Source organism: Gordionus sp. m RMFG-2023, chromosome 1, assembly GCF_954871325.1.
Source record: "Gordionus sp. m RMFG-2023 chromosome 1, tfGorSpeb1-WG-v2, whole genome shotgun sequence".
NCBI classification, from domain to species: domain Eukaryota; kingdom Metazoa; phylum Nematomorpha; class Gordioida; order Chordodea; family Parachordodidae; genus Gordionus; species Gordionus sp. m RMFG-2023.
Window position 1 is genome coordinate 8,833,644 of NC_088775.1, and position 17,354 is coordinate 8,850,997.

The window sequence follows — 17,354 nt, forward strand, 5'->3', positions numbered from 1 at the left end:
TATTATTCTTGATAAAATCCTCATAAAATTATTCTGTTAAAATTCTTCTCTTTAAAATAATTATTTGTAAAACTATGTAAAATGATTCTCTGAAAAATAATTCTCTCAAAATAATTCTATAAAATTTATTCTCTATAAACAAGATTCTCTATAATAGATATTCTAATTCGTTTTATTTCATTCAAATAATTTAAATATTTGATGAATAATTTGAATATTTGATGAATAATTTGAATATTTAACAAATAATTTGAATATTTGAATATTCGAAATAATTATTAAGTTGTTTTTTAAATAACACTTAACATTTTTTCATGATATACTGCCAATCCGACGTGCTGTGATTAAAAAGGCTTATTTATATATCAACTGCTTGTGAAAATCTTCACAGTTGGAACTAATTTGCTCTCAAGAAATCGTGTATCTTATAAAGAAGAAACAATAAGAAATCATTACCTTAAGAATAACTCAGCATTATATATTAAATTAATATATATCTTAATCTCTTCAATAACTTAATTTTATGTTCTTTATCATTAATTTTATTTTTGATTTACAATTAAATATGCAAAAAAAAATATTTCAAATGAATACTGACAAATTATTTTTAAGGGTTATTTCATATCTAAAAAAAACGCTTGATTATAATTCAAATCAAACATAAATAACAAATTTTATTATTCAAACGAAAGCAAAGCTAATAAGCAAATCAAATAATTTAGTATTTAAAGTTTTCTAAGAATATTTGAATGTTACGAGTTCAATTTAATTTAATTTAGAATAAATCAAAGTTACGAGTTTAATTTTATTTAATTTATTTTAAAATTTTACATCTGTCTTAAAACTAAAATATCATGCTTATATAACAATTTACATATTAATATAATAATTTATATAAAAAAAATCAATCTTCACAATTTATAAAAAAAAATCAATTTATATAAACATGAAAAAAAAAAAATTTAAAGGTTAGTATATCGGTTATATCAACAGTATTTTATTAGTATTCTTTTTTAAATACACTTAGGTTGTGAGTAGCCATAGCGAAAAAATTCGTGGTGTAGATAATCTAAACCTAGATGGAGCAAATATTGTATTCAATTTGTAGTTGAACCTATAGATAGCTGGCAGTGGTGCCACTAGCCGTCTCAACTCAGAGGTGGGAAGCTGCTATTATTTTAAATTTCCAACATTAGCAAAATGGAGGTAATTCTCTCTTAAATGTGTAAGAAAAATATATTTTATATAATTAGCACATAAAAAGCAATCACAAGATTTTCAAAAAAAAAGAAATTATATTTAAAAGTTCTTCAAAGCTGTTAGGAAGTGTGACTTCCTATGTACTATACTGAATTGACCAAGAGGGCATTTCATTATTTCATTAATTTTGAATATAGTAAGGACAGAAAAGCAAGAAGCTATCAAACAAAGGAGAGGGTGGCTTGCCCTTACCATAGATTTAAAATCGATACTATTGATTTAATTGTTAATCTTCAGAATCAAATTCAGAAAGGGATTAAATTGTATTTAGGGTGATTAATTGCTACAATCCCTTCAGTACTTCTTAGGTTAAATCAAACTTTGAATATATCATACACCTTACCATTGATATTATTTTTTTTGTTAAAACACAAAGAATTTTCAAATATGGCAAAAATATAATCAAATTCATAGACAAAATTTATTTAACTAGTTTTTTTTTATTTTAAATTGTTAGAAATTACGTTTAACTTTTTTTAAAGATGGTTTGGGCACCGGATCTGAGCTAAGAATGAGATCCCAAGAGGGATACTACAAGATGGTTAGGGCACCGGATCTGAGCTAAGAATGAGATCCCAAGAGGGATACTACAGGTTCCATGTCAATTCAGAGAAACTTTTATCATGAATATCGTTAATCGCGAATGGATCTTATAGCGAAACGTTTATCGCGAATCCAATTAGCGAATACTATTGCGTGAATACTATTGCGCGAATACTATTGCGCGAAGACAATATCGCGAAACAAATATCGCGAATATATTACAGCGAAATTTTTACTGCAAATCAATAATTGCGAAAATTTTATAGGGAAGTTATTATCGCGCAACCCAAATCGGGAGGACATTATAGCAAAAATTAATTCGCCAAGTTATTATAGCGATTAATATCACGGGATTAATATCACGGGATCAATATCGCGATAATTGCTAATAGTGGCTATTTTATTTTGAAGCATTTATTTTTATGACCATATATAATAGTTTTTGAAAAAATAGACAAAATTGATTCAATGATAGAGTTTTAAATTTTCTTTTTGCCTGAATAAATTATTATGATGATTAATGAAATGAACTATTTGGTGTATGAAATTTATGATTAAGATTAAAAAAATTTGCTATCCTTCCCTAAGCTTTTCCTCCAAATCTTATGATATAAAAATCGCACTCAATGATTAATATATTAATTATTGAGTTCATTAGTTAAATCTTGATCCTACTTTGCGAAATTGATATCTGGGTTGCGTCAATATTTATTTTCTGATGTAAATAATATATATAAATACATCAATCAGTTTTTCCAGTCACTAAAAAAACATTGTTATTTTAGACTGTCTTTATCGAATTTTCAATGGTGGTTTACAATAAATTACACCATTCAAAATAAATCTTATGATTTTACAATCTTTATTGATATTCTTTTTATCTTTTCTGTTAACAAAAATTTGATAGGAATCTGAATCTAATATTAAGACGCAGCTTAAGCATGGAGTTTGTCAATTGGCAGGTATAATTCTGAAGCTCAAACTAATGTAATGCTAATTACAAAACATGTAGGTTAGTGGTACAGCATATATTCTTTTTTCTCCTTAATTACTCAGAATTAAAATTACTTAAAGTAAGTTTTACTGAATTCCCATAAGTTGATTTTGCTAAGTAAAAATTATTAGAAAATATATCACTCAGAAATTTTTACTATTTCTTTTATTTTAAGTGCGTAAGCATGATTCTTTAAGTTTTAAATAATCATTATTTAATCAAAATGACATAGCGTTATATGTTTTATATCTTACAATAGTAATTTGAGGAATATGTTATGCCAACTCCTTTACCTGAACAGTGAGAAGAGACCAGGAAGAAATTAGAAATTTATTTTTTCAAATCAGTTATCGGTTGCATGCTTACTTAATAAACAATAAGTAACAGAAAATTCGTAAAACATTTAGCATTTATGATTTAAGGAACTTTTATGGGAAAATTAAAATTAAAAATGTTATTTCCTTTAAATAAATTCATTCGCAATATATTTATTGTTTCGAGGTAATGCGCTCGAAATATAACTTCGCTGCAGAAAATTCACTTACAGGGTTGCGATATTCCCGAGTTCACGATAAAAGTTTAGCTGACATGTATTAGCTCTAAAGTATTCGTGGTCAAGGCTTCGCAAAAGTAAAATCTCGACAAAGGGTTCGCGATATTGTCTTTTTTATAAATGTTTTGATGAAAAAAATTCGGGAATTAACTTCGCTATAAAATTCTTTTAGAGATAAAAGTTTCTCAGAATTGACCTAATACAGTTACTACCTGCATCAGAGGTTGGCTAGAACCATAATAAAAGCAATTATCTTAGCTTTATATTATCAATGAAAGCGACCCTCTGAATGGTCATCTATACTTGGGATATGTTTAGACTACTCAGCTCTCAATAAAGAACAAATAATATAAACATTGCCCCCAAAACATGTTACATCTGCCCATAATTCCTTTTAATTTGTCATCGTTGAGAAAAAGAATGTGTATATATATGTGCTGCAGATTATTTATTATTGTTAATTTACAATTTTTGTATTTGGAACACATTTTTAATTTACTACTATTAATTAATATATTTCATACTTGTATAATATTTTTTTTTTACAAAAATTCCCTATTTTAATTAAAAAGAAGTTACCAATGACATATATTGGAAGTTACTAATAAACAATTATGGTAGTATAACTTACAATTAAGCATAAAAAATCTCTTTTATAAAAATATAGGGAATATATATTTTAAAGAAAATTACTTTAATATCAAATAATTGTTATATGGAATTATCAAGTACAAAATGTAGCTCAATAATGACTCTAACTGTTTTTATAGAAATGTTGATAGAAGTTTATTATCATTAATTAGATCGATGATAGGTGCGTTGTATACTAAGTAAAATAGCTATAAATGTCAATAAGGAAGATTATTATTTGAACAAGAAAATATGAGTGTAAACCTTAAAACCCCTCTCCCCCCCCCCAAGTCGTTTTCTTAATATTTACTATCGGGAATATTCTCTAAAAATATTTAAAATTATCATGAATTTAATAAAATACAGGAAAATCTTTTCATATATAACTGTTTTTCAATAATATTACGACAACAAACAGTTCGCAATTATCCTTTCTTATTAGTATTCTCATTTCAACCTCGATTTTGAAAATGTGATCTTTAAAATTTATTGCTTATCAAAATAAGATTCAGTATAACATTCTTATTGGGGATAGTTGGTAATTATATAGCAATTTTTTAAACTACAACCAAATTTGTTAAACAACGACCAAATTTTATTAAAATGCTGTGAGAATTTATTTTATTATATATTAATGGAATCACGCGGGTGCTTTTTCTATATATCATATGCTGTAGCGCGGTACTACCTTTGACTTGGTCCTAGTTAGATTCAAATCCAGGTCGAGTTCTACAAAGTGCTTCTTCTATAAACGTCTATAGCAAGTGAGCCACAAATTCTACTCGAAAACCATATTTCTATTTTTGACATTTTATTATATACCCAGGGTAAAGTAGCTAAGCATCAGGGTTAGATGGTTATAAAATTGAGTATAACTATATTGTTTAATTGAATAAAATTTTTTGATTTTGAAATCTATTCATCACTTTTAGTTCTATGCAGGAATGTAAAAAATTATTACAAAAATAGTGCATTTTGATGGTCATTTGAGGCACATCGTACATTTCAAGTACTCTTAACCTTTGTAAAAATTCTTAAAATTTTATTCAAAATAACACAAAATTTATGAATGTTCCATTTTGCTCACAAGGGGCTTTATATAGTGTATACGTTAATATTTAAAACTTATCTTTTTACGTTTAAATCAGACAAATTTTTTTAACCGTTTTACCCATAACAACTTCGCCTCAAGGTGATATATATTCTACAAATCGTTATTTCTTAATTGTTAAGTTATAAATTTTCGATAAATTTATTTTATAGATATGGCTTTAGGTAACATGTAAATAAATTATTAAATTCTGACCCTTAATACATTTTGCTAAAAGCAAAATAAACTAGAGGGTGATTTTTATAATTTTTGGGTGAGTTATAGCAAAATAATGCCAAATCAAGAAGTTTTTCAAAAAATGAACATAGGTATGAAATTAAACATAAAAATACATTTCACACTAACTTTTAGGACTTTATGCTCAAAGTTAAAAATTCATACATGTTAAGATTGTTACCCCGTCAATCATTTATCCCCGATCTCCCATTACCCTTCTTCAAAGGATTATCTTTTTTTATATCGAATATTTGTGATTTATAATCAATTAATTTTAAAATAACATTATATTTATTTATAATTTTTATTTATTAGAACACTATATGAAATTGAAACACTATTAAAATAAAAATACAATTTCATAATTGTGTTCCCAAAATGGAACTATATTTATATATATATAAATTTTTATTTGAATATTTCGATTTATATATTAAAATTCTTTGGCTGATAAATTATATTATTAATGTAATCGATTTTTTTTTAGATATTAGATAACTGAATGGTATTGTTGTCGATGTTATTTTTCGATTGATTGAATATCATTCATCCAAGTTACATTATATCAATACTATTAATTAAATCTTTTTTCATTTTATTGCTCGTTTTTTTGACAATGCAATGATTCAAAAAGTCGTTAATTATGTTTAATTAAAAAAATTTAAATAATTTATAAATACTAATAGACTGAGATTTCTAATTAATTAATTAATTTAAAATTTCGGGACATAATGATGATCTCCTTAAATTCAACGTCAATCCAGGGGTAGAATAAACTTTTTTATTGGGTGTGCTAGTAGCCGGAATACAATGAATATTTTGGCGAGTCTAGAAAGATTGGGAAGTTCACTCTTCTTTTCTCTTCAAAAATTTAGTACATCCATATCTTGCGAATGTCGTTTTCCAAGAAGAATGTGGCATTCTTATTCTAAGTCACCTAACGTGGAATCATAATTTGTATTTCTTAAATGTTTATTTGCCAATTTTGTCAAATAACTTGAATATAATAATAACTCTTAATCCTCAATAGCTATATTTACCTGAATATCATCATTCTCTATAAGTTTAAGATGTTTTATTATAAATTCCGAAGCTGAGCAATTTTGCTCTATTATATACTTTGATACAATTGTCAATTTTTAAAACCTTGGATCCAAAGAGAAGCCAATATCTAAACAATTTTTTAAATAAAATTTAAATTAAATAAATTAATATATTTATATATTATTACTTGAAGATCACAAACCGGAAATCGTTATGCAAGTTTTTTTAGCATACTTTTCTTAAGTGATATGATTTCAGAACTATCACTTCATTTACTATTAAATGTGTTCCAATTTCACTTAAAAAGTAACGCCAAGTTTAACGTAGGCCCTTTTTGTGTTGAAAGAAATTCGATAGTTTCTTTAAATTTTGAAAGAAATGCTAATAGTTTTTCTACCAGATTCGATTCATAGTTTGATAATTTGAAAAAGTGTTTCCCAATTCTTTTCAAAACCTTATTAATTAAATTCTTATTTAATCCAGATATGCTTTCTAACACAATTTATACACTATGCCAGCGTGTTGGGACCTTTAATTTTAAGGTTTTCATATACGTTGAATTATTGTTATTGTTATCATTGGAATTGATAATTTCAAACCGGGTATAAGTGGTGTTCTATTCAACTCTAACACCCTTTCTATCATTAGGCCCAGCATCTGTGACCATTTGTACTTTTTTCTTTTTTAAATTAAATTCCTCTTCTATTTTATCAATCTCATTCAGAATAGTCTCACTCTGTTTTTGGGTTATATAATGAGTTGCTAAAGTAAAGTAAATCATTTAAAATTAGCATTTATTAAATAAAGTGTAAATGTAATATAGTTTCTTCTTCTGTATTGATCTGTCTACATATCGAATGTAATTGAGCAAAATTTTGGCCCTAAGTTAATTTGTTCTAGTAGTACATGTGCTTTCATTGATAGGTAGAATCATTAACAGCAGTACAGTAGTGTTGTCTTGCCTGGCAATCAGAATTATAACTTGATATTTCTAAAATAAGTGTTTTGAAATTTATAGCAAGAAATTATTATATCTAAACTTATATTAAATAACAAATTAGAGACAATTTATCAAAAAGAAATAAATTTGTTAAAAATTTATTCTGGGTTGTAAAGTTACATAGAAACAGAGATGATATTCAGGTTAATGTATAATCATGTTGCCCTTATGAAATTCATTGTAAACCTTCTTTAGCATCCAATGCTATTTCAATAGAACAAAAAAGACATAGTGGTAGATCTATTATAGATAATATACCAATTCCTATATTATCATTTGATGCCAGCAGAACATAATAACACATAGTTTCTTGCTAGAAGCCATTTTTTTGAGGTTATAGAATTTGTCTGGAATTTTGGTTTGGTTATAAAATATATTTCTAAATCTTGCTATTTTGATGAAGTATCTTCTTTAAAATTATGATCAGAAATCAAGTGTTTTAACAAATTTCCCGTGTTAATGTAAATTGAACAGTTTTGAATTTTATATCTAGATTATATTTTATAAAACATATATTTTAATTTATTAAATATTTTGGTTTAATATGAGAAAATAATATTTAAAAAAAATATACTGTGAAAAGGGCTTATTTGAATTATCATCGTCTACAATAGCCTTTTCTAAGCAACAATTGCAGTAAAATTTATCAGAATTTATGGAATTGTTTTTTTAAGTGTAAGAAACCAAAATTTCCACATAAATATTTTTAACTAATTTATTATTTTTTTAAAATTTTTAGATATTACGATTTAGCTTTTTTTAAAGAGTTGTTTGAGTCACCGGATCTAAACTAGGAACGAGGATTACTACAGATTTTATGTCAATTCAAGTAAACTTTTATTGCGAAACACTTTTTCTCGAAAATTTTATCGTGAATGTAGTTTTTAATGCTTATGGTGAAACTTTTATAGCGAATCCATAACGGATACTATTCCGCGAAGAAAATACAGATAAACAAATATCGCGATTTTTTTTTTATAGCGAACCCCTTATCGCGAAACTTTTACCGCGAATCAATAATCGCGAAAATTTTATAGCGAAGTTATTCTCGCGCAACCCAAATAGCGAATTTCGCGAAATTATTATAGCGATTAATACAAGATCAATATCGAATTGTAAATAATGACTATTTTATTTTGAAATATTTAGTTTTATGATCATATATAATATTTTTTAAAAATTAGACATTATTGATTCAATGATAAAGTTTTTAATTTTCTTTTTAGCCTTAATAAATTTTGATAAAGATTAATGAACTATTTGGTTTATAAAATTTATTAATGGGATAAAAAAATTTTGGCATTTTGCCCTATACTTTTCATAGAAATCTTATGTTATAAGAATCACAATGAACTTAGGCTTTATTAATATATTGAATTCATAATTAAGCCTGGTTAGTTAAAATTTAAAGAAAAATATAAATTATTTTAGCCAATAGTGCAATGGCTAAGCCCATTGAGTTTATTAGTTAAATCTTGATCTTAATTTACGATATTGATATCTGGGTTGCGCCTCTGAAGTACTTAATATTTATAAATTCATCTATCAGTTTTTCCAGTCGGTAATCAAAAACAGTGTTATTTTAGACTGTCTTTATCGAATTTTAAATTTCGATTCAAAATAAATTACACCTAAGTGAATTAAAGAATTTCCCCAATTCAAAATATTTTGAATCTTATGATTTTACGATATTTATAGATATTTTTTTTTTCTATTCTTGTTAACTTAGATATAAAATATAAGTTCAAAAAATTTGATATGAATCTGAATCTAATATTAAGACGCAGCTTAAAGGGAGTTTGCTAAACTTTGGCAAAAAATCCTTAATTACACAGTTTTCTCAGATTGAATTTCTTAGAAAATGAAATATATCGCTTAGAAATTTTTACAATTTCTTTTATTTTTAAGTGCGTAAGCAGGATTATTTAAATTTTAAAATTAATCATTATTGCATCAAAATGACATGGAGGTATACCATATGGGGGTGTATTATTCATCACAGTAGTAATTTGAGGATTAAGTTATGCCACTCCTTTACCTGAACTAACCTCTGGACTTACAATCATTAGTAAGAAGAGACCAGGAAGAAATTGGTAAATTTATTTTTGTCACATCAGTTATCGGTTACATGCTGACTTAATATACTATAAGTAACAGAGAATTCATAAAACATTTTTCATTTACGATTTAAGAAACTTTTTGGGTACATATTATGTTATTTTCCTTTAATTAATAAATTCGCAATATATTTATTGTTTCGAAGTAATGTTCTCGAGATTATAACTTCGCGGTAGAAAATTCGCTATATAGAGTTGCGATAAATGTTTTCCTATAACGAGTTCGCGGTAAAAGTTTCACTGAAATATATTTGCTCTGATTTGTGGTTATGGCTTAGAGAAAAAATTGTTGACAATTGGTTCGCCATATTATTGTCTTCTCTATAAATGTTTTGTGGGAAAAAATTCGCGGAATTGGTCTCGGGATATTAACTTCAGTATAAAAAATTTTCGCATAAACGATATTCGCGATAAAAATTTCGCAGAATTGACCTTAGTTACTACCTGCATCAGAGGCTGGCTAGAAACATAATAAAGAGCAACTATCTTATATTATCAATGAACGCGACCCTGTGAATGAACATCTATACTTGGGATATGCTTAGACATAGGTATAGCCAGGATTTTCCTAAAGGGGGGGGGGAATTAAAAAATTTCTGGGTTTCGCCGCCAGACCCCATTTTGGGGGTTACCTTAGTCCATATATAGTCATAAAATATTTTTACGATATAGGAGGTTATTTTTAATAAAAAAAATAAGCCTGGAACAAATATGAAATATATTTTTATTAGATATAAAATATAATAAATTATTTGTATATACATTAATATAAAATAGTAATAATTTATTCCAAACAAGTATAAGAAATTTATTTATAAAAAGTCAGTAGACAGTTGATATTCCTCTATTTATAGAATAGCTTACAAAATACTAGGAAATTCTACTTTTACAGACATTTTTTACAGTTAGAGAATATATTACAGTTAATTATTTAACAAATTTTACTAATCAATGCTCTTGATAATAAATATAGCAACAATTTGCATTCAATTATTTAACGCCATCTATTAATTATAAATAAAAATAATATTATAAATTAATTTTTATATTATTCATCCCACAATGTCTTTAAAAGATATTTTATGATGTCCTTATCAATATTTTATAGTTTTCTGTAAAATATATAATTCGCTATATTGGTAAAAATTATTTGATTGTCATATGATAATTGATAAAATTAGATATATTGTAAATCTACGACATGTAATATTTTGTATTGTGCTTTAATTTTTTTATTTAATTTATGATTTAATTTTATCAAGTTTTATAATTATATTTTACTTTTATTAAAATAAATAAATTAAAATTACTCACTTTATCGTTGAATTCAAAGGAATTATCCTAACGTCCTAAAAATTTAAATAAAATTATTTTCATGCATGATTACTATAAAATTATAAAATTGATTTTGAATTTATAATTAGTTTTCTTTTCAATAAAAATGTAAAAATATACCGATATTATTTAGTGTATATTTTTTTACATTTAATTTTGCTTTTCTTAAAAAAATTCCTTTATCTTACTATAAGCTCCTTTTAGAGCCATCGATATTTTTAAAATATACATTCACTTTTAATATATATATATTCATTTTTTTATTTTTATATTTTGTTTACATGTTTTAAAGATAAATGAATAATAAAAAATAGTTTATATTTAAAAAATATAAAATATTTACATCAATAATATATTTAGATTAATTAAAACCTTTTTACCAATATTTTATTTCCCTTTCATAATAATTTAGTTTATTTCTTATCACATAAAAGCATCATTTTATTTTTAAAAAGAAAGGGATAAAAATAAAAAATGAATGTCAGCAATGTATCATTCTTCAATCAGACAGAACGTAGCTTTAAATTAAGTGTAGTTGAAGACATTTTATTATGAATTCGCAATACCATTAATCACGCTTCACGGGATGATGGGCACTTCTCATTGGCCTTTCTGATAAGGTTCAAAAGAACTAATTCTTATTTCTTGTTAGTTTTACTGCGGCTAATAAACATCACCCTTTTATGCATTAATCTTAGCGATTTATTTACATCGGGAGCAAGATAATAATCACATATGAAAACACCATTTTCATTTGGTTCACGTTAATAGCCTGCGCTAGCCAAAACTTTAAAAGTATTCCATATATTATTGATAATGGCGTTTAGTGTGGAGAGATACATTATGAAAGGTTATTTCCAGTGGCACAGAATTTATTGCGTGGTGGGAAATATAAAATATGTGGCAACCCTCTTAATAATAATAAACGTTAGTATAATGTTTCCCGTATATACCAATTACATCCGCATCTCCGTCGACTTATTCTCCTTTAAGCATAACATAACGGGCCAACAAAGAGACTATTTTTTTCCGCTTGTTCAAATATACAATCTGCTAAAAATATCATTAAACATCAGAATATCTTAATTCCGTGGAACCAGAATCTATATCTTCTAGTTCTATATTATCTTCATCAAAAAAATTTATTTCTTCAATTTCATTTTCAGCATGAACGTTGCTCAATTTAATAAAATGGGATTACGCAGGTATGCTTGATTCTTTTCTTACCTCGGATCACAAATTAACACTTAAAGATATAAATTTCAAATTTTACATTTATAATACAATTTATAATATAATAAAATACAATTAAAAGTTTTTAGTATTCCTATTTATTTGAAATCGTAATCAAACACTTTTTATTAGCATTTAAAATACAATTCGGCATACTGCCCAACTCTGCCTTTTCCTGTAAATTTTCCTGAGACCAAATTTCAATAAATCTAATCTTAATTACTTAAGCATTAAGGGGCTGTAACGGGGGGTTTTAGCCCATAGTTTTGAAAAAAATATTAGACCGCCAGCATATAGTTCTGAAAGAAGATTATTGTCCATCCGTTTATAGATCAAATTGAAATGTTGCACTCACCTACCAGATGTTTATAAATAATTTGATAGATTAGTTTAGTTCTTTTTTATTTGGTTTATATATTTTTAACATAAATTTATAAAATAAAAATATACAAATTTTTGTAATAAACAATGTTTAATAAATATTCGCCCTGCGTATCTCACCCGTAAAATATTATAAACTAACCTGCCCACCCACTGTTTATTTTTATTAAACCTTTCCGTTGTAGACCCCCGAATAACTGTAAAGTTAAGTTTTCCATAGATTACCAATATGAGTGAACAGAATCCATAAACCTAGCAATTCACAAAATCTTGATATTTTTAAAACGATTCTGAATATCGATAGATAAATTGATTCTCTTTCTTTGCTGTTTGAAAATCAATTTTTTTTAACTAGCATTTAAATAAATAAATTTTATGATTGTTGCAAGTTTTTTATTTAATTTTTTTGTTTAAAGTACTGTTAGTCTAAGCTATATGAAAGACCAGGACACAGCGGATCGGATTCATATTAACTCTTCTAATATTGGGAATAAATAAAATATTGCCAGCCACCTCAAACGGTAATGATTAAATGATTTATTTAACATATATAAAATGTAATTACTTTTTTTTAGAAAATTATTTCTATTTTTCAATTGAAAAAACCCTGGCAGTTAAAGAAGTTTACATATGATCACAAATATGATTATATCAAAAAAAAATTTCAGTTATAAAATATTATTTAAATTTTATTGATAAAAACAAGTCCTGCGAACCCCACTCCGACGTGCCCCTAGTCCTCATTCTTGATAAAAAAAATAAATAGCTAGATGAAATTGTGACATAAAATTTCGACAGGTGATAGAAGAGAGTTTATTTTATGATATATTATATTAATATATGATATTTAATCTTTTAGTTTTATTCCAAACAAAATTAAGTTAACATAAACTCTTAAAATATTCGCGATAAAAAATTTAAGAGCGATTTTAGTGAGTTAATGGAAAATAAAATTTTTGAGGTGAATATCATATTTTTCTATTATAAGGATTAATTCAAACCTTAGATTTAGTAATTTCTAAAATAAATTTGATTGGTCTCATTTGCCCTTTGTTTCGTTAAATATCATATTTTTCTATTATAAGGATTAAATTTCAAACCTTAGATTTAGTAATTTCTAAAATAAATTTAATTGGTCTCATTTGCCCTTTGTTTCGTTATTCCTTGGCTTTTCTTACTAACATTTATGACAATTTCTCTTTATTTATGCATCTACACAAAAACTAATTAGTTTCCAAAACACCAGGGCAATAATAGACGACGTCAGCCAACATATTGTAATTTTCTAAACGCCAAAATTTTATTAAAAGTGCGATAAGGTCCATTTTAATAAAATATTTTAACGGATGAATAATGATTATCAGGGTTTCGTATTTGACCGGTTAATTATAATTCGGTTAATTGACTGATATTTTACCGGTCAAATTCAAATATATGTAACTTAAATTTGCATATTAGTAAAATGAATCTATAATATTAATTTTATAATATTTTTTAAATTCATTGTCATTCAATAACTAATGTTTCACTCTCCGTGACATAGCCTTGTTATGATTCATATTCAATATTATCATTTTCTTTAATATATTTTAATAAACTTTTCTGTTGTTGAGATCTTTAATCAATTTCTTAGTTAAAATATTACCTCAAATCGATAATTTATTTCTGAAGAAGAAGTAGATCCAGGAATTGTTAGTAAAATGTCACTTCTCACAAAGTCCATTCCATTAACTTGAGGCCTGAATCTGATTGTTGCTTATGAAAGTTACTGCTTTCCACATAATTTGCGATTAAACATGTGGCAGTTACTTCTGAAATTTATGATATCACATGAAATATTTTGATCATCACCACTTTGAAAATTGCCTAATTCTTGTAATATATCACTTCATTATATTCGCTACTGAGATGTTCCCCTTAATGTTGGAGACCCAATAAATAAGTAGAACGATAATTTATTATCATGATGGAGAAGAAAATTACCATCTTTATCAAAATATTAAAAACCAATATAGATCGAATTAACTATAGAGATTTTGTTGATAATTATATATAATCTGGCGACACTACCATTCCTACATCAATGAGAAAACAAAAAAAATCGTAAATCAATTTATATAATGTCGAAGTTGAATTAGGTTTTAACTCGATGAATTAAATAGCACAAAAAGTGAGAAATTCACTAACTTTGAAACATATCTCAGATTTAATGGTGATATTTTTAATAGGTAAACGTTTATTGGATTAGGATGCCCCACCTTTTGTAATATCTTGGTTAAATAATCATAAAGCTGCCACAGACACACGCGTTAACTATAAAATATGAATATAATAATCAGCCATATCTTTAGAATTTGTTGGATTTAATATATAATTTTCAATGTAAATATTAAATAAAAATTAATTGAAATTTACAAAAAAAAATTGAGATATAAAATAAAGGGCAAATCTAAGAATAAAAATTTGATTAAAGTGAATTGAAATTTAAAGAATTTTTCTAGAGAGTTCTTTGTTAAATATTTGGCAGCACTGTTATATCTACTTATAAATTAGCTTTAGAAAATACCTGTTCCCGCCTGAATTCCTCTAGCAACTGAACTGCACACACCATTAGAAAATAACGACTTTTTTGTTAATAAGGATAATTTTCGACGTTATCTTATATATTTATAAAAATATATTAAAAAATCAATAACTATTGACGTTATATATCAGTACTCCAAATATAAAAAAAATTATCCAAGCTAATATTTAATTTTAGGGTAATTAATTATATACTAATTTATCTACCAGAGAAAAAATTAAAACGATCTGATAAAATAAATTCCTAAAAACTTATTAAATCTCTAATCTAATAATATATGGCCTTTTGCTTTATTCATATTACGAATCAAAAAATATAAATAAAAAATAAATATTGTATTCTAATGAGTAAAAATATACGATTAATAAAACAATAGAAATTTTTAATTAGATTGATCTAGAAGAATGATGTTTGGCTATTTCATATATATACGAAACTAAACTTTTTATACTCATAATATAACGATTAATATTGATGTGTTCGTTTTCTGAATGGGCTCCATCTGCAGCATATGATAGGGGTATTAGTATTAAACTATTATTTGGATCTTTTAGATATTTCGATAAGTATACCGCAGCTGGAACTGTACCTCCATCTCGGGTTAAATCCGGATACCTACCATATACCCTTTTAATAGCTTCAGATGCCAATTGAAAATTATAATTCTTATAATTTGTAAGCCACGAGTCAACCTCATCCTCAATTACTACATTGAGAGAATTTCCAGTGCTACGTTGCTCGTGTAATCTAGTTATATAATTGATAACATTATTTTTTATCTTTTGAACGTTTTGGTGAGAAGCAACCCTTATCGAAAATTTACCTATAACCTTGTGAGGTATAACTGTTTTGGCACCAACCCCAGAATAAGCTCCTTCTATACCGTGTATACTTAAAGATGGCTCTCTCCATTTATACGACAGTTCCTCTATTTTTGAGAAATGTAATAGGCCTAAAGATCTTACTGCATTTTTGTAATCTTCCAAATTAAAATCAAAATTGGAGTAAGCTTTTATTTCATCAGCGGTTAAGGATTTAATATCATCATATATTCCTGGGATTGTTATCCGGCCGGTTGTAGCATTACTCAACTTGGATAAAATGTCTACTAGCTCAGCCATCGATTCATGGACGGAACCCCCGTATACTCCGGAATGTAGATCTTCTGCTGCGCTTTGAATTTGCAGGTAAAAATAGATTAAGCCCCTGAGTCCATAAGTTAAACATGGATTTTTTATGTTAGGGCAAAAATTATCGGATATCACAGCATAGTCTATCTCTTTGAAAAAACTTGATTCTTGCTTTAATATTCTTTCCATACCAAATGATCCTGATTCCTCTGCTGATTCCAGAAAAAACTTTATTTTCACGGGTATGCAAATGTCAAGATCAATCAATGCTCTAATAGCATTCATCCAAGCCAAAATAGGACCTTTGTTATCGGTTACACCGCGCCCATAAAAATCGTGTTTAACTTTAGTCAATATAAATGGATCCGATTTCCATCCATCGGATTTGCGTGCGGGTACTGTGTCTAAGTGGCCATATATGAGGAGAGTTATGTTATTAGGTTGTGAAGATTTCGAATTAGGTAAGGTGCTGAATAGGAAAGGAGGGCCGAAAGTTTGAAACGATTGATTTTGTCTGTAACGCAATTTGGTTAAATGTTTGTGTGGGTTATTCCTTCTTATATTGTTCTCCTTGATATTGTAATTTATAAATTTAACATCAGATTTAAAGCCCATACTCCTTAAAAATGATTGAGACCATTTGACTACGTGTATAAGTTCTGGTTTATATTCGGGAAATGCAGAAATACTATGAAACCTTATAACTTCTGATAAATCTTTAATATAATTTACTTTATTATTATTGATGTGATTAAAAATATATTGTAAACGTTTTTCATCCATTATCTGGCAATTCTTGTTTGAATTAGACAATTCATATTTTTCAAAATTATTTTCTCCAAAACAAACTATTTTTATAATGACATATTTACAGATATATATCCAAACTAAAGCAGGTAGACAGACGCGGAATAATTTAGCTAACATATTTTCGTTGAATATCTATATAATTAAAATAAATTTATTTAATATTTTATATATATTATTAAAATTATTAATGATAGTGCATATGTAGATCATAATCATCTACAGGTTATCCTGTGGTAAAGAGCCTAAATAATTTTAACATTTCAAATATTAACAGACGGGCTGGAAAATTTAATTAAAATTGATGAATTCACAGAGGACATTAAGATTAACTCTATTTTTAAATAATGTAATAATTAACTTATAATTATATATTGAGATATTTATCAGTGTTAATTTTTTTATATTTCATTCTA

The 17,354-nt window shown here is 26.3% G+C and overlaps 1 protein-coding gene across 1 annotated transcript; it reads right to left on the reverse strand.

The window, feature by feature from the left end:
- Positions 1 to 15,387: 15,387 nt before the first annotated feature.
- On the reverse strand, positions 15,388 to 16,914 carry LOC135931246 (cytosolic non-specific dipeptidase-like). The gene has a single exon (XM_065468224.1). The coding sequence runs from the start codon at positions 16,912 to 16,914 to the stop codon at positions 15,388 to 15,390; it is 1,527 nt and encodes a 508-aa protein (XP_065324296.1).
- Positions 16,915 to 17,354: the final 440 nt, after the last annotated feature.